This window comes from Arvicanthis niloticus, chromosome 18, assembly GCF_011762505.2.
Source record: "Arvicanthis niloticus isolate mArvNil1 chromosome 18, mArvNil1.pat.X, whole genome shotgun sequence".
In the NCBI taxonomy this organism is placed as follows: Eukaryota; Metazoa; Chordata; class Mammalia; order Rodentia; family Muridae; genus Arvicanthis; species Arvicanthis niloticus.
In genome coordinates, this window is record NC_047675.1 from 38760498 (window position 1) to 38785758 (window position 25261).

Below are 25261 nucleotides of genomic sequence, written 5' to 3' on the forward strand. Positions count from 1 at the left end.
CTGCTCTGGAAATTTAGATATACTAACTGTGAAAAAAAGAATTCACCAAGAACACAGGATGATTCTATGTAAGGTAGGCACTTGAATGTTCAGATTAATTTTTAAATGTGTCTAGTTCATAGAGGATGGTAAAACTTAACCACAATGCCCAGAAAAGCTGTAAAAATCATGTTCCCATGAATGCTTTATGGGCTAGTTGTGTACATATGAGGTGATAGTTGTGATTCTGAAAATAAGACCTATGTAAATTAATAAATATCTCTGGTCTCTGAGGTTTCCAGACACACAGACACAGACACAGACACACAGACACACAGACACACACACACACACACACACACACACAGAGAGAGAAAGAGAGAGAGAGAGAGAGACAGAGACAGAGACAGAGACAGAGAGACAGAGAGAGCAATAGAAAGTGAGGTGGGAGAAGTCATTTCTTGATTTGCGGTAGTCATATTCCATAAAGTCACCATGGACATTAGATTAAAAAATACTAAATCATTGCTCCTAAGCGGAACATAGTAAGATAGGTTTTCAAGAGCCTCTGGTAATAGCATTCTCCCCAATAGATCAATATTTAATCCTTCATATGTGTTTAAGGTTGAAGACATTATACACACACATATCCATATGCACACACACACACACACACACACACACACACATGCATGCATGCACACATACATGGGGGTGGGGGGGAGGAAGAGAGAGAAGAAAGAGAGAGATCTGTGATTCATTGACATTGAATTCATGACCCAAAGCATTGGGACCTAATGCTGAGCAGTGCTAACTCGTTTTACGTTCAAATCATGGTTTGTGCTTAATGGTGATTCTCAGTACTTCAGCAGTATTAGGGGGCATTTTAAACAGCAATATCATCAACTAGAAGAGAGAAAGGGAAAGATTACAAAATAGATCATAACTCCATCCATTTCCAATACGAACACTGAAGCAGGAGGCAGGGAGCAGCTGTTTCTTCAGCTCTGGCTGAACTCAATTTTTGCTGCTCTGTGCATGACTACAAATGACTAGAAAATTTCAGGGTTACACATAAATTTCCAGCAAGTGGATGAATTCACAAATAATAAAGATCTATAAATGATGGGATCAACTATATTGCATGCTACTATGGATAATAATCCAGGCATGCATCAGCATATGCAAATTGCTGAATTACGTCTGCCAGATGTTGAGGGCCAAGACACAGTTGTTCAGGGACAGCTCCTTGTCTCTGGAAGCTACAGAATATTAAAACATAGTCCAACAAAAGAGGCAACTCAGAATATAACAACCCCAGCCAGAGGCAGGAGAAGCACATGTGACAGTGTGAAAGTCTCCTTGGTTTTTACTTTTGCAAATGAGGACACTAAGACTTAGCAAGTGTCAGTGTGGCAGGCTGATGGTATCAGGTGCAACGGGCAAGAACTCAAATCTTGATTCTTTTTTTTCTTACAGCCGGAAGCCTTTCCCCACTTTGATCAGTACCCTGTTGCATGTCTCTTCTTGTTACCCAAATCAGGTATAGCCGTCAAGAAAACCAGGCACACTGCTGAATCAGTAGCTTGCAAATGTGTGACTTAGAAAACTAATAGAAGTTTGAAAATCACTGTGAAGGAAATGATTCCAAGTGGATTAAAATCAGTCTAAGCATTACGAACCGACTGACACTGGCAAATAAACAAAAAAAAGTCTGTATTTCCAATGGATAGCTTCTTAAGTCACATTAAAGACTGAGATTTCTTTGCCGATTGAGCATCGTAATTATAATTTAAAAATAGAATTAGATAAGTCCCTGAGGATGTACCTGTTTGGTGGAAGGTAGTTTTATTCCATTCTAAACTGACTTGGCTTGCTATAATGAAATAGTTTTATGTTTAAGGAGTTTCTCTTTATTAAACATTGCATTGTGAAGAAGATTGCTTCAGGGGGAGCTAAGATAGCGGCTTTCAAACCCTTGACCAACGGAAATTCCGTGCCTTCAACAATTTGTTCCCTGCTGTACTGTTGGGGGTTTCTGAGCTGGAATCTCTGCTTTTTTTTTTTTCCCAAGCAGCTTAGTGTGATTTTTATTATAATGATGTAGGGTTTCCTGGAGGGAAAAGGAGTCTTTCGGGGGGAGCTTGAGTTCCCCCAAATTGATGGCTTTCAAAACTGTCCCAAGCCCGTGGTTTTCTGGTTCTGCCAAATTCAAAGAATGAGATGCTTGGATGGTGCGGGAGTCTTCGGGCAAAGTCTATCGCAGATTCATAGGTGGAAGCTTAAGAAAGAGAATGAGAGAGCCAAGTTGTTTGAGCTAGGCATGGGTCTCAGCCACATGGCAGTGAAGAGTGCTTGAGACATAGAAAACAAAGCCCAAAGTGCCAGAGACAGCACAGGTTGGTTCTGGCAGCATCTGAAAGAAAGAGCCAGAAGAAAAGGGAAAGCTAGGCTTTTTTTTGAGTCAGGGCAGAGAAATCTGAGCAGACCTTACAGAACCTCACCATGGCTCATAGGGACAGTACCAGTGGGTGGGAATCCTGGGAAGGAAAAGTGTCTTATCCCATCAAAGGGATAATTGTTTCCCCTATTTCTTACCATGGCTTAATAAAAACCTGTCTTCTTGAGGAGTAGTATCTTACTCAGGTTGTTGAACTGCCCAACTAGATAAACTCTTAAGGGAGGAGGCTTCCATTCTGTTGGCTCAGAGACACCAACTTTAACTTAATGGGCACTCAATGCTGTTATAATAGTAAGACAAGGGTGCTAGGTCTTACACAAATAGCTCGATTTTTTTTCCCCTTGGAGATTGCAGAGTCAGAGGCTTCTTAGTGGCCATTCAGGTTAACAGGGAAGCAGCTGTGTAAGCACCAAGACAGTTAGCTGGCCCTGTTCTTTTCTTCTGCCTTCCAGAACACAGCATTCCCGACCTGCTCTTTCCAGTCCTAATCTATCACCCTCAGCTATTAAACATGAGGCAGCCACAGCTTTGTGGCTATGTTGCTTAAACAGCAGGTTTTTTTTCTTTATACTGTTATCACCCTAAAAAATAGCAGTCAGCCTCAGGTAAATCAAGGCCTTAATTACTCAGTAGCTTTATTTACAATTCATAGTATTAGAAATCTCTTCAGGGAGAGACACTGGCAAACTCAAATTACCATTCTATTTTTTTTAAAAAACTCCATAGATTTTTTTCTGCCTGTTTCAGCAATCTCTTCTTGTTCATTGCCCCTCGTTTTCTTACTCCATAACTCTTGTTGCATTTAGTAAGGAATAATTTTTCCAAAATGAAAAGCCTGACTCTAAAACGGACATAAAGGTAAACACTTGAAAGCACATCTTTAGAGATTTTGTTGAGTTTATTATTAACGGAGAGATGGGTTCTCTGTTAGAGCCAGTTCAAAGGAGAAATAAAATAACAAACACATGTATATATTAGGACTATTAATATGATTGTATAAAGAGAGGCCAAGCTGTCTTCTTCTGCTGCAGGAGAGGCAAGTCAATAGACTGTCAATCAAATGGTAGTTGCTTGTCTAGCCACAGGAATTCCTAATAACTTGTAAGGGAACAATGTTATTCTTTCTAAGAGAGGCAGAGAAACAACAGCTACAAGTGCAACAGTAAAACAAAGCAACACACAGAACCACTATGAGGTTGACAGACCTTCAAATGTAGATTTGTCTTGCAAGTCACAGAGAGTAAATTGCTCTAGAGAGATTTAAAGGCTTGTTTGCTGTCCACCCTCTGGGGTAATTAAAATTTAAGGATTTGTAACTTCCCTGATACAGATTTGTTACATTCCAGAGTCACAGTCCTCACTTTGGGGGGTGTGTGTGTGTGTGCCAGTCATCCTGTAGACGACCTGTGTCTCACTAGCCTGGGCTCTTGTCTCGTGAGTCTGCTGCAGCACACACAGGTGCATCTGGCACTCAAGTGTCATGACTTGTAAGGAACCGGGATGTGAGAAATGTCAGCTAAGGTTCCCTTTGAGAAATGGTTCCCAATAAGGAGTACTTCCGGGTCAGTTAGGGCAGGTAGGTAGGTAGGTAAATAGATGATAGTCGTAAAAGACAGAGGGTTAGAACTTGATAGATACATGGTAGATGGAGGTAAATGAATGTATAATTGGTGACAGATAGATGATAGATTACATAGATGTTAGGCTATAAATGGATAGATAGTTGATAAGTAGATAGATGACAGATATTTATTATATACTATCGGTGAGTAGATAGGTAGATGAAAGATTTTAGATGAATAGCTAGGTGATGGGTAAAGCATAGATAGATGACAAATGATAGATGATAGACAATGATGAACAGATGATATATTGTAGATGAGTGGATAGATAGATAAGTAGATAAAAGGATGAATATATAATATCCAGATTTATGATGGATAGGTAAAGGATAGATGATAGACTTTAGAAAAGTGATAGATTATAGATGAATGAATAATAGGTATATAGCTGATGTATAGCTGATAGATAATTGTATGATAGGCAAGAGATAGGTAATAGATACATCAATAAATTATAGACAAATACATAGATGGAAGATAAATGATGATTAGTAGAGAAATGATGGATAGATAGATCAGAGATAGATGAGTGATGAAGGTAGCTATCTTCCTCTGTGACAGAATAACTTGCTGGCTTGCAAGTTGTATGCCATCATAGCCCATTCATGGTTTTATACTTCATGGCAGGTCACTATCATCTCTGTTGTTTGTCACTTAGAGAGTTATGAAACTGGAAGTTTCAGAGACACCACAGATGGCAATGAGATGACCTCCTGGGCTGTGCTCTAACCTAGACACCACACCATTTCTATTTATCTGTTTCCTTGTTTGTTGATTTCCTCATTTCCCCAGCACATGCCCTCTGCATGTGCCATGCTGTGCGCTGGTGACACCCCTGGGAAATACTGTCATTGATCTCAAACCAAGAGTGCCCAGTAAAATGACTCACTGCGGATCATGTGTTCCTTTTGTTTTCGATGATTATTTCTAAAGCCACCAGAAACCTCAGTTACCTTAATCCTGTCTGAACATCCAGGAAAAGTAACACTAAGTTGCTACTAAACCCTACACAGTTGATTTCAGGCATGGCTTCAGGAGCCCTCACCTCCATGGCTGGAAAATCTCAGATGATTTCCTGTCTACTTTGCCTTGGAGATTTAGACGGGCTGTTAAACGCAACTTCTTGTTAACTGCACATGTAGTTCCATCTTGTATCAGAAAATAAAATTGCTTATAGAACCTTTGCTAAGGTCCGTCTACTTCGGTATTTCCAAAAGGAAACATTTATGTGAGCTGCCATTGAATCGTGGCCATGCACGATGGCTTTAACCTTTTCAGAAGAGGAAAGCTGAACTGTAGGGAGGTCCCTCTTAATGTGACCCAAAAGAGCCAGAGACAAAGGCTCCAAGAAGGTTCATTGTTTTGCTTTTCTGGAAGCTACTCAGCCAGAGTTAAGCTTCTTCAAGTGCAGCAACAGATTCACCCCAAGAAAAGGCCATTGGTTCTGTTGAACAATAAGAGCCAAGCTGACAGAGCCCAGGGTGACTGGAGCCTCCTGGTAATAATAACCTTAAACTTCCAACGGCTATGGTTGAGTCAGCAAAAACTGTAGGATTTCTGACCTGGCCTATTGACTGCTTCTGCCAATTCAAGCTTGGAAGTGGAGGTTTAGAATTTTATTTTCATTTTATTTATTTATTTATTTATTTATTTATTTATTTATAACCACACTTTCTGAAGGGCACAGACACACGCCAGGTTTCCAGCTCTATCTGATGACCTCAACCCCGTTCTGCAGGCCACCCATAATTAATTTTATTAGCTTATATATTATTACCTTCTGGAGAGAAGCATCCTGCTGGTTACATCCTATGCTAAACTGAAACGTAAAGAAAAAATTAAGGAACCAGCCATCATTTCACAGAAAACCATAATCCATAAACAGAAGGCAGAGAACACCAAATTTTTTTCCTGTCTCTTTTACCCATCTTTTTATTTTGATTATCACAGGAGTGATAGAGTCAAACTTGACATCCCTGTCTTGTTTCTATTATCGATTCTTATGACTATATTAGCTAAATAGAGGAGAATATTCTATAATTTATTACTCCTTTTCCCCAATTTGGCAAATTTATCCATTCACAACTACCAATAATCCAAATACCATGGCACCTGATTCCTCCTTCTGGCCTTCAAGGGTACATACAGTCCTATGTACATCCCTACACACACACACACACACACACACACACACACACACACACACACACAATTTAAAACAAAGGAAAGGTAGAAAAAGATATATACTCACATTGACTGAAGAGAGATTAAAAATTTGACTTCATTTTGGCCGGTAATGTGAACAATTTAAAAAGTAAACAATTTCATTTTTATACCACATAGTCTTAAGTTATTTTAGTAACTGTAATATGCACTTTGCCCCTCATCATAATATGTAATTCTACATCTATAATACATATAATATTTTACACTTAGGATGTGTACCATTGTTTCTTTCTTGAAGAGAAATAGTGATGTATTTTTAAAAAGCTAGACTATTAGATTTCATTACATGAATGCAACTACAAAAATTCAATAATTCTGATTTTTTCCAATAACTTTCTCACAAATATTGCTGTGATTAAATAACATAAAACAAACAAAATCATGGCAAATGCATGGTATTAGCATACATTTCAGGGAAGAGAGTCCTGCTACTATAATTTTAAAAACTTGAGAGTCCATTTGTGTTGATTTTGCTTCTCAGAGAGATTTGATGACTAGAAAAAAATTCAACTCAGAGAGAAGATGATTTTGATTTTCTTTATTTATTTTAACTTTTACAGACTAGTGATGGTCTCCTCTCTTTCTTCCCCCATTTCTGCATACAAGAAACGGCGTGGACCGTCATACAGCACAACGGCTCCGACTTAATGAGAGTCAGGAACACTCATTCTGAGAACGCACACACTGGGGTTTTTGAGTACGTGGCCAGCATGGAACAGCTCCAGGCTTCCATTAACCGGGCGGAGCACTGCCAACAGGAGCTCACCTATTACTGCAAGAAGTCGCGGCTCGTTAATCAGCAAGGTGAGTAAACTGAGGCACCTGACACGCTTTCCAGGCTGCACGGTGATGTGCTTGCTCAACTGCTTCCTGGGGGTTTTAATCTCACGGAGGTGCCGATGTTCTGCTCACTTAGCACACATGTCACAGTCTGGAAGTCTTGTGGATGCTTTTGCCTGGAGAAAAGCACAAGGTCGATTTGCATTGAGCTTTGTTCAAAGCCCTGATTGCTTTCTGACTCTCCTCCTGGCCTCAATTGGAGGCCTGTGCAGTAAAGGTTTCATTCTGATGTTAGATGAAGGGAGAAGGCGTTTATCCCTATAAAGAGCAAGTGGCGCATAAGGTTTATTTCATCAAGGACGAGAGCTAATACAAATAGGACTTAAGTTTTCTCGAACTGACTATTCCATGTAAGTTTTTTTTCATGAGCTCTCGACAACTGGCCTGTAGGTATAGTTGAAAATTAGGAAAGGCTGCTAGAAATGGTAGATTCAGCTGCTCAAGCAAGAAACCAGAAAATCATGTGAGCTCATGCATTCTAGTAAGCTCTGTCTGGGTTTGGCACTTTCTCTTCAGAACATTTCATGGTGCTAGACCAGTTGTACCTAACGCCGGTAGAGCAGACTTTGAGGAAGTGGTTCTGAACTGAACAGAATGCTGTTCTCACCATTTTAACACGTCCTCCAGTAGTCTAATATACAGATCTTTGTGGAGAAAATCAACCCATAAGAAGCCTTGCTTCCACTCTGATGTCTTCTCTTTAAGATGTTCAGCTTCCCTTTTCTGCTCATTTGAGTGACACAGACTGTTCTTGGACAAGGATGACATGGCCCGGATCCACTGTTGAAGTAATAATTAATCTTAATTGGGGGGTTTCCATCTCGCCTTTGATCATTCAGTTCCCAGAGAAAAGACATAATAAGCCTTTAAAGCACTCGAGCTGGGCAGATATCTATCCACTATACTATTGTGTCTACTTCTGTATCCATAACCCCAGTTATACCTTGCCATGTTCCATCTGTGCAACTCTTAACTTCAATTGGCCAGACCTCGAGGCCATGTTTTCATGCCTTACCTACACCATGATGCCTTCTCCTCTCTCACCTTTTTCTTCTTCCTCATAGTCTCTACCTGATTGATACCCCAAGCCTGGGAACCGAAACCCCATCTCTCTTCTTCCCAGCTATAAGCTGTTGACATCTTTATTCAACCAATAGTTTTAACTTAAGGAGCAAGGTCATATAGCATTACTTGGCGTAGGTAGGTGAGGATTCTCTCATCCCTGTCCCTGAGGCAGCCAGGGCCAGCATTTAGCATCACGGTGCATAACAACAGACCACATACTTCAACAGCCCACCTTGTGTATTCCCTTATACCTCTCTGCAGCACAGTGCTTTTGAACTGTGCTACTGGGGTATTTTCCTTGAGAAATTAGGGTTCTAAGACCTATGCTCCACAAAGTCACCTTGCTTACTCTGGTTTACTATCCTAGCATGGGCTTCAATTGCAGATGGGCTATTGAGAAAACATTTTTAAATGTAGTCCATAAGACTATATCACATGACATGTGGAGCATCCACACAGACGACGGCACAGTAGGACTGGCATCAGATGGCTTCCTCTTCCTTTTCCAGTTAGACTTCCATTTACTCTCTGCTCACTTGATGAAGGATTATTATCTGTATGATATGCAAGTTCCCTTCTCCTTTTCCTCTTCTCCATAACATTCTTATTTAGACTTTTATCCACACAACTACAATCTTGCTGGTTCCAACTCAGATCTCATATCTTAAAAGTTCAACTCTATGAATGAGGGCCACACTGTCATGAAAATTCTAAGATTTACTTGCATATGAGGAGAGAGCTAACTTACTGTTCTAGGACTCTCATTGACTAGATACAGGACTGAGGTGTATGAAGTTTTGATTCATCAAGGGGAAAAAAAATCTATGGAAAGGTGCCACCAACAAAGACAGGGATATGGGTTTTGATAGAACAACACACCTGAGGTGATACACTCGAACTGAACCTCTTTCACCCTCAGGCATTCTTTGTCATTATAGTGAAGATACACGGCCTAGAAGGAAAAAGATTGTTCGATTATTTGTTTTGCTGATTATGTTATTTTACATTGCATAATGTTCTGTGAGTTTATTCTCACCAGACATAGCAGGATTTCCCTCTGGCTTTGTTTTTTGTTTTTAAATCAGATAATATCCCATTGTTCATATAACCCATTTTCTTTGTCCAGGCCACCACCCATAGAAAATTAGGGTGCTTGTGTAGCTTGGGTATCATGAGTAATGCTACAGTGGTAATGAGAACCTCTTTGGAATGGTAGAAGCCATTATGCAAAGCAAAATAAGCCAAACAGAAGAACACAAATGCTATATCCTCTTACTCATATATAGAACCCTAAAAGGCTGAATTCATAGAAACAGAGGATGGGAAAATGGCTACTGAAGAACAGGAGGGGGACTAGGAAGGGTCCTGGCTATAGGATGAGTGACAGCTGGGCTCCTAAGGTACGACGTGGCAACTACAGTTAATAATATCATATTTTATACTTGGAATTTACTAGGAGAAAAGTAATGCATGTACACATTGAATCAGTAGATTTTCATTCACTAACCCAATAAATCTGATCACTAAAATGTAAGGGAAGAACCTCATCAAAATCGCAAATGAGTCACATGCTAGTGAAACCAACAGATAGGGTCTCCATGGTGAAAAAAAAAAACACCAAAAAAAAAAAACAAAAAAACAAAAACAAAAAAACAAACAAAAAAACAGAGTGTGAATCAAGGAGAAGGACTTTTACACCTTTGGTAGCAGCAAAGTCTTCCAAGGTACTGTAGCCAAGCTTGAAACTAAACTGTCTGTATTAGCTATTCCTATTTCTGTGATAAAATACTCCAACAAAAGCAAGTTAAGGGAGAAAGGGTTTATTTCAGCTCGAATGTTGAGGGTATAGTCATGACAGTGGGAGGTCCTAGTGGCAGGGACTTGAGGCAGGTGGGAATGTTACAATCCCACACAGGAAATAGATAATAATGACTGCAGGTGTTCAACTGGCTTTCTCCATTTTATGTAGTCTAGGACCCAGCCCAGGGAAGGGTCCTAGCTTGCTTTCTTTCTTTCTTTCTTTCTTTCTTTCTTTCTTTCTTTCTTTCTTTCTTTCTTTCTTTCTTTCTTTCTTTCTTGTCTCAGCTAACCTACTCTAACTTACTCCTGCTAAGCCTGCCCAGAAGCTAACCTAATCTAGATACTTCTTCACAGGTGTGTCTGAAAGCTTTCCTTGTAGAGCAGTGTTTCTCAACCTGTGGGTCATGACCCCTTTGAGGGTTTGAGTGACCTTTTCTTATGGGTCATTTGTCAGATATCCTGCATATCACATTTTTATATTACGATTCATAACAGTAGCCAAATTATAGCAGTGAAGTAGCAATGCAAGTAATTTTATGGTTGAGGATCACTGTATTAAAGAGTTACAACATTAGGAGGCTTGAGAGCAACTGTTCTAGGTGATTCTAGATTCTGCCAACATGATAGACAATATTAACTATCAGATTAGTAAAGACAGTACTCAGCCCCAGAAGGCTGTGGACCAGGGAACAATGATGGCTGGTGATTGCTAATTAGTGTTCTTCTCAGGTCAATACTCAGAATTTATCTGAGGTGGAAGAACTGAGACAAGATAAAACAGTTTAGTTTCTGAGTTCCCAATAGGAAAGGGAAAGAAATAGAACAGGAAGGCAGGCTTAAAGTGGACTTCTGGATCCCAGTGATTTAGAAGTTTCTAGCAATGACAGTGATGTAACTGAGTAATAATTCAGTGGATTTTGTGAACAAATGTTTTCAGCAGATGAGAACTTGTGACTTCAGCTCATTGGAAGGCTAGTTTCTGGGTATACTCAGGGTGATTAAGAATTTAACTATGGGGGACAGAATGTAACTAGCAAGGTTTTATTTTAATTAAAACATATTCCTTGTGTTTTTAAAAATTCATTTATACCCTTATTTAAATTATTTAGTTACTCTTTAAAAAGTCTTAGATAGACTCAAATGTATTTGATGTCTTTAAGCATTTAGCCGAGCCTGGTGAAATGACTCTGTGTAAAGGCAATTGCCATTAAGCCTGATGATCTGAGTTTTATCCCTAGTAGCCAGCTGGTGAACGAGAACAGATTCCTGAAGGTTTCTCCGACTTCCATATGCATAGTAATACAGACATAACACAAACACAAACTCATACACACATAAACACACACACACCATACACACAGAACATACACAATATACATCACACACACATATTTACATACACACACAAATCACAATTACATACACATATACATATGCACATACCACACACATACATACTCACACAACACACATGCAGCATAGTCACACAGCACACACATTATAATGATAAATAATATATAAAACATTCAGCTATTTTCCATTTATAGGGAAGATCAGAAATATAGTGTAGAACATGACTTGGATCTTAATAAGAATCTACATTTTCTCTCAGTCTATGAACATATATTTTAAGCAGTGTACCTTAATACTAGAAAAGTATCAATCAAGCTTAACAATTGATGAATTATTAGTTAATCAAGTTATAAGTAGAGTATTGAAGTATAACACAAGCTTCCAAATGTCCCTGTTTTTATTTTCTCTTAAACATGGCTGTTGTTTGTCTTAACAGTGGGAGAAAAGTTGTTACCATCTACAGAAGGGCTACTTAACAGTAGGCTAAAATGAGTACTGTGTTAGTGAGGAGGGGATGCTTGAGCAAAAGCTGCTGATTCCTGGTGGGAATGGTGGTGGTTACATAAAAGCTTAAAGTCAGGAGGAAAATGGCCTGTCCTTTATGGGGATGTGACTGATTGGGTGTTGCTTGCATTTTTTTTTTTTTTTTTTTTTTTTTTTTTTGGCTTGGTCTCCAAACACTATGATTCTTTTCCTCAGAACTTTTTCTCCCCTGAGATAGATTAGCTGCATGCCTCACAACCCTTTCTACAAATCTTCCGCTAAATGTTCTGTCTGCTCCTTGCTTGAATTCCTTGGCATCGTGTTTAGTCTTGGCTCTGGGAAGAAGCTGGTAGCTGAACATTTATTGTAGAAAGAGATGCATTTAGCTAGGGGAAACTTTTTTTTTTTTTTACTGTAATATTCGCTTCAGGCATGAAGATTTTTCAGTATTATTTTTGTAGTCTTCAAATAAATAGCCAAGCCAGTAAATGGAAGAGAAAATATAGACTTCCCGATAAATCTTAAATCATGACAAAGGAGTGCTATACCATGCCTGATATCTAATAAACTGCTAGTATATTTTTAGCCAATAAATATATGGAGACAAGTCAATGCCTTTATATAACACTTCAGAATGTTTTGATGGGTGTTTTGGGATTTAGAATCAATTTTATTTTACTATATTAATTACCACAGTTTATATTTTGATGCCAATTTGTTTTAAAGGTGATTTTATTTTTTTTTTTTAAAGTTGCAAGTGGAAACTCTCCTTTTCATGAATAAACACTGACTGATGGTTTCTATTCAAAGAACAATGTATTATCCATTTAACACTGAGAATAGCGGGGGTCGGGGGGAGAAGAGCAAGCTCAGCCGTGGGGGAGCACTCACTGCAGACCCCGTATTTAGTTTCCAGTACCAACACAAGTTGGCTTACAGTGAACTATGACTCTTAGTTCAGAAGATCTGATGACCCCTTCTGGGCACCTGCATACATGGGATACAAGGAAGCTCACACAGGCATGATCACATGCTCATAAACAGTAAGTGAACAATAAATACTTTTATAGATTATAAAATGCTATTTTTTTAAAAAAAAATAAAAGCTTAAAACAACATATCTTGTAAAGATGGTTTCTTCCAAACTGCTGCCAATTAGTGTTTAGGGCATTATTATACCATACCATTCTCTTTCTTTCTGTCTATGTCTCTGTTTCTGCCTCCCTCTCAGAGTCTCTGTCTCTCTCCCTATGTGTCTGTCTCTCATCTTTATCTCTTTCCTTCCCTCTCACCACGACCCCACCTTTACTCTTAATTACTTGGGGAAAAAAAAGAACAATGGTCTAAGGTGGAAGCAGATATCTCATCCTTCTGTTTTGTCTTTCAGATGGAAGCCCTCGGAGCTGGTGGGTGGGAAGAACCAACGAGACACAGACCTATTGGGGCGGTTCCTTGCCTGTACCTCAAAAGTGCACTTGTGGTTTGGAAGGGAATTGCATCGATGCCCAATATCATTGCAACTGTGATGCCGATCGGAACGAATGGTAATTTTCCAATTAATTACGTCAAGGGGATGCAGCTACATGGATGCTAAACACATTGATTCAAGGAAATAATTAGGTGAAACTATGTTTCAATGATACATGGTAGAGTCATTCAGAGGTTATTTTAATGATGGACCACAGATTTTGTTTATTTTATTTTTTATCCTATGAGAAAACATAAGCATCTATGACATGAAAGTTATGATTCTTTCGAGTTCTTTTTTTGTTGTTAATATCATTACTTTCTTACTATTTTCATAATATTATGGACTCAGTTACTAAAGCATGTCTCATCAATATAGGCTGTAAACTTCCATAGTACAGGTTTGTAGACTTTGAATTACTATAAATCTGAGCAATTATTTTAGCATGTAGTTCTTTTATATTTTTTTAAAGGATAAAACATGCCAGAAAGAACACCTGTTATACGGGTAATATCTTCAAAATGGGAATCTATAAATTTAGGGACTTGAAGATATAAAGAATTTTTTAAAAGCAGAAAATAAGTCCTATGTATGTGGTCTTTAATCTTAAAATTTTTTTAATGATTTCTTTTTAATCTTTAGCATAGACTCTACAGGTATATTGCTCTTATATATCATTTGTAAATGAATATTTAAATGTTTATATTCCCATTTCTTTACACTACATGTCTATTCATATTGTTAAGCAGCTGAACCTGTATACATTTAATTTTAAAAAATTTACTCTTTGAGGATTTCACAGCTGTATCCAATACAATATGATCAGACCTGTTTCCCTTTCTTCCTCCCCTAAGTCTCCCTGCACATGTCCCTTGTCCAACTTCAAGCCTTCATCTTTTACTTTTTAAAAAGCCACTCATTTTCAGTTAGTGTAGTCCACATACGCGTGGGTATGCAGCCATCCATTGGAGCATGAGCAGTCTCTCTCACGAGGATGGTTCTTCTTCCCCTAGCAGCTATCAACGTCAAGAGCTAACAGCCAGCAGCCTTGTGAACTCCTGAAGATGCCCATGTGTGTTCTCCCTCAGTTCACACTGGAGTGTCCACAGGCTTAATCTTGTGCAGGTTATTACAGCTGTTGTGAGTCCATGAGTCCATTGGCTGGGTCATGTTCTGACCCAGCCATCTCCCAGCACACCTTGCTTCCCTTAGGCTTTTCATTCTTTTCTGTTTTCTTATTTTTTTTCCCCCTGCAGTATATGTTGATCACATTCTTTCCTCTATGCTACCTCTTCTGCCTCCTTGTCCCAGTGTCCTTTGAGCCTCAGGGGCAGCATGTTGGTGATCATGTTCCACTTCTGTCACCTGCTCTCAGCACTTGGAAGCATTCATAACCTGGATTTGAATATGACTGATGGGATTATAAGATATACATGCATTTCAGCAATCAGTTGCTGTTAAGCGAACTCATTATTTGTGCTGTGTAAATGATGTGTGTTTGCCTGTCAAGCATCATGGTCATGATAATGCTATATATGTGCTTGTGTACATGAATGTATATAATAAATGAATGTATGCACAAACACATACACACATATAAGGATCTTAGAACAACATGGAATAAGAACCTATATGTAATCATAGAGCTGTGGTTAAATTTTTATGTTAAAATGATCAGCTCAATGGTTAGCTGTGAGCATCCGCGTCTGTATATTTCAGGCTCTGGCAGACCTTTAAGGAGACAGCTATATCAGGCTTCTGTCAGCATGCACTTCCTGACATCCACATCAGTGTCTACCTTTGATGACTGCACATGGGATGGATACCTAGGTAGAGCAGTCTCTGGACGGCCCCTCCTTCAGTTTCTGTCCCATACTTTGTCTCCATATTTGCTCCCATGAGTATTTTGTTACCCCTTCTAAGAAGGGCCAAAGCACCCACACTTTGGTCTTCCTTCTTCATGAGCTTCATATGATCTGTGGGTTCTATCTTGGATATTGTAAGCTTTTGGGCTAATATCCACTTATCAGTGAGTAAATACTATGTATGTTCTTTTGTGATTGGGTTACCTTACTCAGAATGATATTTTCTAGTTCCATCCATTTATCTAAGAATTTCTTGAATTCATTGTTTTTAATAGCTGAGTAATATTCCATTGTGTAAATGTACTACATTTTTTTATCCATTCCTCTGTTGAAGGATATCTGGGTTCTTTCCAGCTTCTGTCTACTATAAATAAGGCTGCTATGAACATAGTAGAGCATATGTTCTTGTTATATGTTGGAGCATCTTCTGGGTATATGCCCAGGAGTGGTACAACTGGGTCCTCAGGTAATGCTATGTCCAATTTTCTGAGGAACCACCAGACTGATTTCCAGAGTGGTTGTACCAGCTTGCAATCCCACCAAAATGGAGAGTGTTCCTCTTTCTCCACATCCTTGACAGCATCTGCTGTCATCTGAGTTTTTGATCTTGGCCATTCTGACTGGTGTGAGGTGGAATGTCAGGGTTGTTTTGATTGGTATTTCCCTGATGACTAAGGATATTGAACATTTCTTTAGGTGCTTCTTGGCCATTCGAGTTTCCTCAGTTGAGAATTCTTTGTTTAGCTCTGTACTCCATTTTTAAATAGGGTTATTTGGTTGTCTGGAGTCTAATTTCTTAAGTTCTTTGTATATATTGGATATTAGCCCTCTATCGTGTGTGAGATTGGTAAAGATCTTTTCTCAATCTGTTGGTTGCCGTTTTGTCCTATTGACAGTGTCCTTTGCTTTATAGAAGCTTTGCAATTTTATGAGGTCCCATTTGTCAATTCTTGATCTTAGAGCATAAGCCATTGGTGTTCTGTTCAGGAACTTTTCCCCCGTGCCTAGGTATTCGAGGGTCTTACCCACCTTCTCTTCTATTAGTTTCTGTGTATCTGGTTTTATGTGAAGGTTCTTTATCCACTTGAACTTGAGCTTTGTACAAGGAGATAAGAATGGATCTATTTGCATTTTTCTACATGCTGACCTCCAGTTGAACCAACACCATTTGTTGAAAATGCTTTCCTTTTTCCACTGGACAGTTTTAGCTCCTTTTGAAAACTATAATTTTATGTATGCAAAAATGTTAGTCACAATTCTTAAGAGAAACAAAATGATTAACTTAATCACCTCCAATAACCGCTCCTACCCAGTTCCTTGAGAACACATTGCTAATTAAAACTTGTTTTTAAAAACAGTTTCAAACTTCTTAAGATACATTCTAAAGGTAAATAACCTTACATATAACTATGCTTGAATGAACTCAGAAAACTATTACATGAATAAATATTTATGGCTCTGCAGAGATAACTCACCTGCTAAGGGTACTGTCACCAAGCCTGATGACCTGACTTCAGTCCCAGAAACCCACTGAAAGAACAAGAGAACCAATCATTGTCCTCTGACTTCACACACACACACACACACACACACACACACGCCATGGCATGAATCTAACCAAACTAACTAAATACATACATATATACATACACACACACAAATATATACAAACATACACAGATGCTCACATACACACACACACACACACACACACACACACACACACACACACACATATATATATATATATATATATATATATATATGCAATAAAAATAAGCATTTGAGACTGAATGGATGGTTCAGCAGTTAAGAGCCATTGCTGCTCTTGCAGAGGACCTTACTTCAGTTTCTAGGACCTACCTCACAGGCAATAACTGTTTGTTATTCTAGTGCTAGGGGATTTAATACCATCTTCTGGTCTCTCAGAGTACTGGGTACACCTGTGGTAGACTTACATGCATAAAGCAAACAGTTATTACCTAAAACAAAAAACAAATGATAAATTTTAATAAATATATAATACATTTATATGCATTAGAAGAAAGACCAGTGGAATCAAACATTGACAAGGGCTTTCACAATTGGTTGAAGGAAGAGAACTAAAGTGAATGAGACCTAGATTCCAATTCCTTTCCTTTGTAGGCACTAGTTGCATCTTGTTCTTAGAAACCTAAACTTCACAGGAATACTGTATTGTTTCTATATAATGGCATAACATATCAGAAGACAGGGTTTAGGGATTCCTGAATGACTGGAAATTGAGGTATAGGGTAGTTTCCAGGAAAAAAAAAAAGCTAATTTTGACAAATCCACTGCATAAACCCTGCCTTGAACCTCCAATTGCCTTTCAAAGTGCATGTTAGTCAGGGAGAGATTTTAGGGCCAAGGAGATAGCCACAGACAGAAAACTGAACAAACAGCAGGGAATTCCCATAGTGACTACTGAGGAAAAGATCTGGGCTGCTTACTCTCTGAGATAGGCTTTGAAAATCCTTCAGTTGAGGACAGGACTGGCAAGAGTTCACCTCTTTACTGCAAAGACCATGTCCTCAAATTGAGAGGGAAGGTTTAGAACCCAGAGGGAGGCAGACCTAGGAACCCTGGGAAGTACAAACCACAGACTTGGACTTAAGTACCCACAGGAAAAATAAAATGTTAGGGAATAATAAAAACATAGCATCTCTTGAGTTATTATCCACTCTACACATTACTGGGTATTTCAAGAAAGAAAAATTCCATTTAAAATGAAGATATTGATTGAGGTCATTATAAACAAAGTCTTGGCCACACTTTAATATTTACAGGTGAAATCTTTAAAGCTAACATTATCAAAAAATTTGAAGATCTAAAGTTAAAAATAACCACAGTGAGCGAATAGGAAATTTAAAACAAATAAAAGCGAATTGTACTAAAGGAAAGAGTGTACATTGCAGAATGGAAAATTAAATGAAAATAATTGTAGCAAATATTCTGGGATAAAAAGAAACCACCTCAGAAGAAAACTGAGGTAAGAAGAAATGAAAAGCACCAGAAAATATTATAAATTACCCAGTGCTCCTTAAATATGAAAGCGAAGTTCATTGTTTAGTTGCATTGCAAAGTTTATAGCATACATTTAAAGTTCAATACCACAATACCTCAAGCAAAGTTTGAGTGTGCACTTCTGTGTGTATAGGCATGTCAAGCAATCTCATGGAAAGCTTGTGATATCACATACTGTGTGCGATATAAAATATAAGTAGACTGTGAAAAGTCATGGATGTATTTTATAATTCATTAAGGAAACAGAATACAATAAGTGGAATTTTATCTGAAAGTGAACAGAGAGGACAGGCATGGATATAGAGGAATGCGGAGTTGGTCAAAAAGTATGAGACAACAACACCCCAAGCACCAAAGTGCAAGTAAAACATAGGAGGAAAAAAGAAGAAAAATGCTTTGCCTAAAAATTGAAAACCAACTGTCTATAACTAAGCCATTTTAGTTGAATACTTGAAAAATTTCCATCTGATTCAGAAAGATAGCCACTGTTCTAATTATTTGTCTGTTTTATAAATAACAATAGGGACAGTGTTTTATTTATTTATTTATTTATTTATTTATTATTAATTACATTTATTGTTTGAGAATTTTATCCATGCATATTGCACATTTTGACTATTTTCATGTCTTACTACTGTCCATTTCTCTTTAACAAGTAAGTCCTGTGTTCATTCAGTTTGTTCTGTGACCACTGAGTTGAATCAGGGCTATCTGTGTGACCATGAGTTTGGAACTGTCCATTGGATCCTGATGAGCTCAGGAGTAGGTACACAATAAAGACAATGACCTCTTCTTCCCTAGAGTCCATCAGTAGCCAGTAATTGAACATTTTATAGGATGAATGTAGGCTGTTGAACTGGGAGAAAGGCATCCACTCAAAAGGCCATTGCATTCTAATCTTAACTTATGTTATATTTTTGTAGTCTAGACTTTAGTGTCTACAAGAGATACTAACATCTTGCCATAATTTCTATGATGAGCAAGTGATTGGATTTTTTTTTATAAGTGTCCAAACTTAGTAGGAGAGTCTTCATTTAGAAGTCCTGGGAAAATCATTGCTTGTTTTAGAATTATGCTTATCATCATAATTAAAGGGTTTTGTTGATGCTCTTGTTTATTTTAGGACCAATGACACCGGATTCCTCTCCTATAAAGAACATCTGCCTGTCACTAAGATAGTGATTACAGACACAGGACGGCCCCATTCAGAAGCTGCTTATAAACTGGGGCCTCTGCTTTGCCGGGGAGACAGTAAGTGGTCCCAATGTGTGAACTTACCAGAAGAAAGTCTTTTTGCTTAAGTATTACATGTTGTTCAATAGGAGGATTATTGATCAGAGTGTATCAGGAAAACCCATGAGATATATTCTTTAAATTTTTAGTGATATTCGTGTATGTATATGGAGGTGTGGGAGGGGAAGAGAGGAACATGTGACACAGAGCACATGTAGAGGCCAGAAGACAACTTGAGAGAGTCTGTTCTTACCTTCCAACATGTGGGTACTAACAACTAAACTCAGATAGAGAGACTTAGTAGCAAGTATCTCTCTCACTACCAATCTTTACTTTATGAAAGGTTAGAAAGAAAGAAAGAAAGAAAGAAAGAAAGAAGGAAAGAAGGAAAGAAAGAAAGAAAGAAAGAAAGAAAGAAAGAATTGGATATCTAGCTGATTAGTTTATAAATTCATTCTAGCAACCCTAAATTTCTCTGTATCTTTATCTACTTAGAAAGAATCAGTGCTATACAAAATGGTTAAGAATTCATGTGTACTTCCTACTGGTAAGCCTGGGGTGAGACGAGAAAATCAATAGAAGCACATGTCAGTTTGATCAAACATATTTCAACCTTTAATCTCTATTCTTTTTCAGTTCATATGTGTGTGAATTGACTTTCAAACAATTGGTCTTCTGCTCTGTGTATTCTGTGTGTAACCATTCTAAAGTGGGATTAAAATTCAGAAGTAGTTTATGACACACACAGACACATATACCCCCCCACACATACACCTATACATACACACATATACACACTCATACGCCCATAAACACACACATACCCACACACACATACACCCATAGACACACACATACCCACACACACCTACACCCATACACACACATACCTGCACATACATACACCTTCCAACATATGGGTACCATACACACACAAACACACATATACACTCATACACACATACACAAACACACATATACACACACATACACACACGTACACATGCACACATATACACCCCCCCACACACAGTGAATGCCCATACATACCTAAATATTTGTTGTTTTTGTCAAGAATGAAGTGAGTAGAGATTCTTAATCTTTCTCATCAAAGCCAGTTAGCTTAGGCAGATGCATTGATTATGTGTGCTTTAAGTATTTCCAGAAATTAAAATGGAAATAGAAAGAAATATTTGCTTGCATTAAAAGCATGCCCTAAAATACAATTTTATTGTGGGAGCTCCACAGAAACGGGAAAGATGTGACATTCAGTAGATATAGGGAGAAGCGTAGCAAAGTTGCTTCGTTAAAAAGCAAAGATGTTACTGGCTTATAAATGTTACATATGCATTCTATAAAACTGCTATTCACCCCCTATTTCTGGTGTGCATCAGCCCTACCCTTGCCTCAATCCCACAATCATAGGAAGATGACATAAGGATGTTTCCTGGAGGGAGAAACTTATGAGCACAGAGATGAGGTTGTAAACTCAGCATGGATCCAGAGGAGTACACAATATTTTGTGGCTATGGAGAAATGTTTCTGTACATCACCTGCCCCATTACTGCATGCATAGATCAAAACACTGCAGTAACCTGCTGGCCATGTCTGCTTCTCCCCCTCAGGGCAGCCAGGCCCATTGCACACCAGGCTAGACTGGATGGAGGGAAGTTTAACTGGGCACTGGGTGGGTGCAGGCAGGATCTTGATTGGAGTGAATTCATTTAATGGGGGGAGAAAGGAGTATTTTTACCCAACAGGAGATGTCCAGGGTCTTTGAGGCAAAGTTGTGTGTCTGTGTATAATTGGCCAGGACAAGAGTTTTAGAAGATAATTCATCTAAATATTCTGGGGTTGTAGGGGTATGGTAGGTGAGTATGGGGGGTTACCTCATAATGTCAAAAAGGAGTGAAGTCTGATAACAGTCAGGATACAAAAGAAAGCAATCTTAACTATATATATATATATATATATATATATATATATATATATATATATATATATATCTTGTTTGTAGTGTTTTGAGGTCTGATAATTAACTTGGGATTGAGTAATTTAATTGTTATTGACTACTTGGTCCTCATGCCTCCTATGGTTTGTGGGGTGAAGCTCATTTTCACATGAGGCCTTACATTAGACAGGTTTTCAGTGTTGCAGCAAAATATCTTGACAAATTATTTTAGTTGGGGAAGGTTTTGTTTTTGCTTCTGGTTTCAGTCCATTAGCCAACAATTAGCTCCCTTGCTTTTGTGCTGCGGTGAGGGGGAAAGTAATTGTGGAAAGGCAAAAAAGAGAGGTGGGGAGCAAGTTTTCTCATCTTGTAGTGACATCAAGGACAGAGACAGAGGCAGAGGAGGCAGGAAGAGCTAGGAAAGGCCTGGGGATCAAATGTATCCTTTAAAGGTCGATCCTAGACACTACTTCCTCCATCTCAGTTCTCCTTAGTTTTTACCATTTCCAATAACACTATCAAAGTATGTCTCCACTGATAGATTAATTCATTGATTAAGTCAGAATCCCCCTCATCTATTACCTTCTACTGAAATCACAAGGTGAATTATAAACCTGATGACCAGCAATGCGACCATCGATGTAATACCAAGGAAAAGGAGAGGACTCAAGCCAGGCCTTAAGAAAGAAGGGTATCAGGGAAGTAAATTCCATATGAGTAGATGGAAAGCTCAGAATTAGGAGCTTAAGGATAACCCATAACTTTCTGCTTGGAGTAAAGCTGATTCTATCATTCACTGAGAAAGATTTTTAAAATTATTTGGAACAGAAAAGCATAAGCATATAAATAAAAGAAAACAGGATTAAATACCTTTTTCTCAAAAATTTATCTAGAGTTGCAATTAGACGTGTTGGAAACCTTAGCTCTAGTCATTTTGTAGAAGAGAGGACAGAGATGTTGAGAAGCACACAAATAAATTAAAAATGAATGTGAATTCTATTGGCTACTAGCTTTGAGGTGCCCTAATTAATTGACAGCATCTCTTCTCTCAGATTCTTCTTGTTTTTAGCACAAGTGGGTTAGTGACAGTTCATGCCACTGCTAACATTATTGTCAACATCACAAGTCAACATGCTTTTATCAGAAGCATGATGGCTTGGGATGGTAAAACTGATTTTTGTGGCAGAAGAAAAGCCAGCAAATGTTATTAACCTTAATTACTGTGGTGTTAAAACTTTTATCGTTTGTGTGCTTATTTATGTTGTTCTTTTAATGACCCAGTTTTTGTGTGTGACAAATATTAAAGAATCATTTAGACAATGTAAAAATGCTTAAATATTTTGAAAAAAGCATAAAGCTACAAAACTATCTACACAATTAACGTAGATAACATTTTCTTCACCCAATGATAATAGTTCCCTTTTATACCTTGCTAAACTCTCACCCAGAAGCCCTTGCCAAAAAAAAAGTCCTCCTTTTATATTGCTGTAGCTTTGACTTTTCCAGGACCCTTTAACAATGAAATCATTCAAAGCCATTTTCTATTACATCTGGATTCCTTAACTTTACATACTGCACTTGATTCATATGTGCTTGTATGTACCCACAGTTCACCCCCACCCCTTTGTGATTCAATAGTTATCCTATGGCTATGTTATGGTGTCAGCTTCCTGCCACCAGATCCAGGAGAGAGGAGAGAGGTCCTGGTCCTGCCAGGTCTCTCCAGGGCTGAGCAGGATGGCGAGTGTCAATGGCCCAAAAGAAACCCACTGGGCAGGGAGTCTTGTCGAAGCAGAAACTCAACTTTATTACATCAGCCTCTCACTTATATAAGTTTAGAGCATAGGGAGAGAGAATTTTTAGTGGAGTAAGATGACATAGTAGATGGGGAAGGGTGACGGAATGTATGGGGTGATGACAGGGTCAGTGGCAAAGCTTTACATCAGCAACAGTGGGGCAAAAGCAGGGCCAAACAGGTCTTGCTGAGTCATTGAGATAGGCTCTCCCACAAGGCCACAGAAACTTGAGCCAGGCTTGGTTTTGTCCTCAAGGCCCAAACCAGGGCCAAAATGGGGCCCAACATTATGGTGAATGGAATGCATATCCATTTACTAGTTCATGCGGTGTTTGGCCACTTCCAGTTTTAGAAGACTGTTAATAAAGCCAATATAGAATTATGCCTGCAAGTTCTTGGTTTTTATCTTAAAAAGTCCTAAGAGGGCAATTATTCATTCATGTGGTATATGGAAGGTATACTTTATAAAATGCAGTAGAGGGCATAGCCCATAAAATCATACCTCACATACCAAATTCTTTAAAAGACAAAGATTTTAGCATCATAGTAACTCTTAGGTTTTCCAGGAGGGTTCTAGAATCTTTAGAAAAGCAAACTCTCTCTGTTTCTCTCTCTCTCTCTCTCTCTCTCTCTCTCTCTCTCTCTCTCTCTCTCTCTGTGTGTGTGTGTGTCTGTGTGTATACCTGCTTGTGTGTCTATGTGCATGTGTCTGTATTTGCCTGCCTGCCTATCTCTCTGTGTGCATGTGTGTGTGTGTATTCAGTGGACATCTATTGTCAGCCTGAACCTTTTACCTTGCTGGAGGTAGAGTCATTTATTGTTCTCTAATGAATAAGCCAAGAAAGCTTCCCTGCAGGTTTAGAGGAATTCTGCTTCTCACCCCAATGTGGAAGCACTGGTAGTTACAGATGCCTGTTGTTATACCACCCACCTTCATGTGAGTTCCGGGGATCTGAACTCACACTTGGATGGTAAGGACTTTACTTACAGAGCCTTTGCCTTAGCTCTCAATTCTAAAGTCTTGCTGAGTATATACCTAGGTTTCCTTTACTTCAGACACAAAAGGGCTGAGGGAAATAATAAAAGGCAAAGATCCAAGTTTACTGGTGGGAAGAGAGCTGAGAAATGTTCAACCTTGTGCTTTTATGTCTCCTCAGCCTCCTGGGAGCTGGGGAGTGTCTTTGAATTTGTCATACCATTGACAGTCTGTAGATCAACAGCTCCAACATCAGCATACACTTATACCAGTACCCTGTAGCTCATTCCCATAGATTCTCATTCAGGAGGTGGTCAGGTGGGTAGAGCTTTGCCTAATAACCTTCTGGAAGCTTCTAGTCTATGGATAGACCATATACTATTGCCCTAGGACAGTACGGTTTATAGTCTGGTGCTCCATGGAAACTCTGTGTCCTAGTCAATGATGAGGTTGGTCCTGGATGCAGAGTATGCTTTTAGAATGATTTATGCCAATTGGATAAAGAAATTTATGTCGTTGAACAGAGCAGTAATAAAAAATGGACAGGAGATGGTGGCTTTGTGCTGTTGTTTTTCTCATTCTGTTTTTCTAGCAATTTATTTTTATTGTAGTCATACAAAAGCATCAGCCCATGATGGATTAGGGTGAGAGGGGAAAAAACTGAAAGAAAAGCAAGTATGTTTTCTAAAGATAGCTTGAAAATCCCAGCTAGAAGCCAGCAGCTGGCCTAGGTCTCAGATAGTACTGACCTAGAGCTTCAATATTCCAGTGGCCCTTGCAAAATCTTCAGAACTACTCTTAAATTTTTAGGAGACAAAATGTAATTAGGTATGATGCACAAAGTTAAGTGACTTTGACATGCAACACAAGACATCATAGGAGTATTCTGCTGTCCTGTGATTCCTCTACCACAAAGAACCTGGTGGGACTACTTTCCCACCCAGCTCTCTTTCTCTACTCCTCAATCTCATTGTCACGCAAATAGCCCCACCTTTTAAAAAAAAAAAAAAACCTAAACTCTTTAAACACTCAGATTAAAATCTTTATTTTAAAAAATATTTTGTTTTAATATTTTTAGGTCTAAACTAAAACTAATTTA

The 25261-nt window shown here is 38.5% G+C and overlaps 1 protein-coding gene across 2 annotated transcripts in view; it reads left to right on the forward strand.

Moving 5' to 3' along the window:
- The window catches only part of Cntnap4 (contactin associated protein family member 4), a 292284-nt gene that overhangs the window by 212532 nt on the left and 54491 nt on the right, over window positions 1-25261 (forward strand). For both annotated transcript variants that reach the window (XM_034523024.2, XM_076915916.1), the window contains 3 exons: window positions 6895-7092; window positions 13217-13373; window positions 19331-19458. In XM_034523024.2, coding sequence (XP_034378915.1) covers window positions 6895-7092; window positions 13217-13373; window positions 19331-19458 — 483 coding nt within the window. The remainder of the gene's footprint in view (window positions 1-6894; window positions 7093-13216; window positions 13374-19330; window positions 19459-25261) is intronic.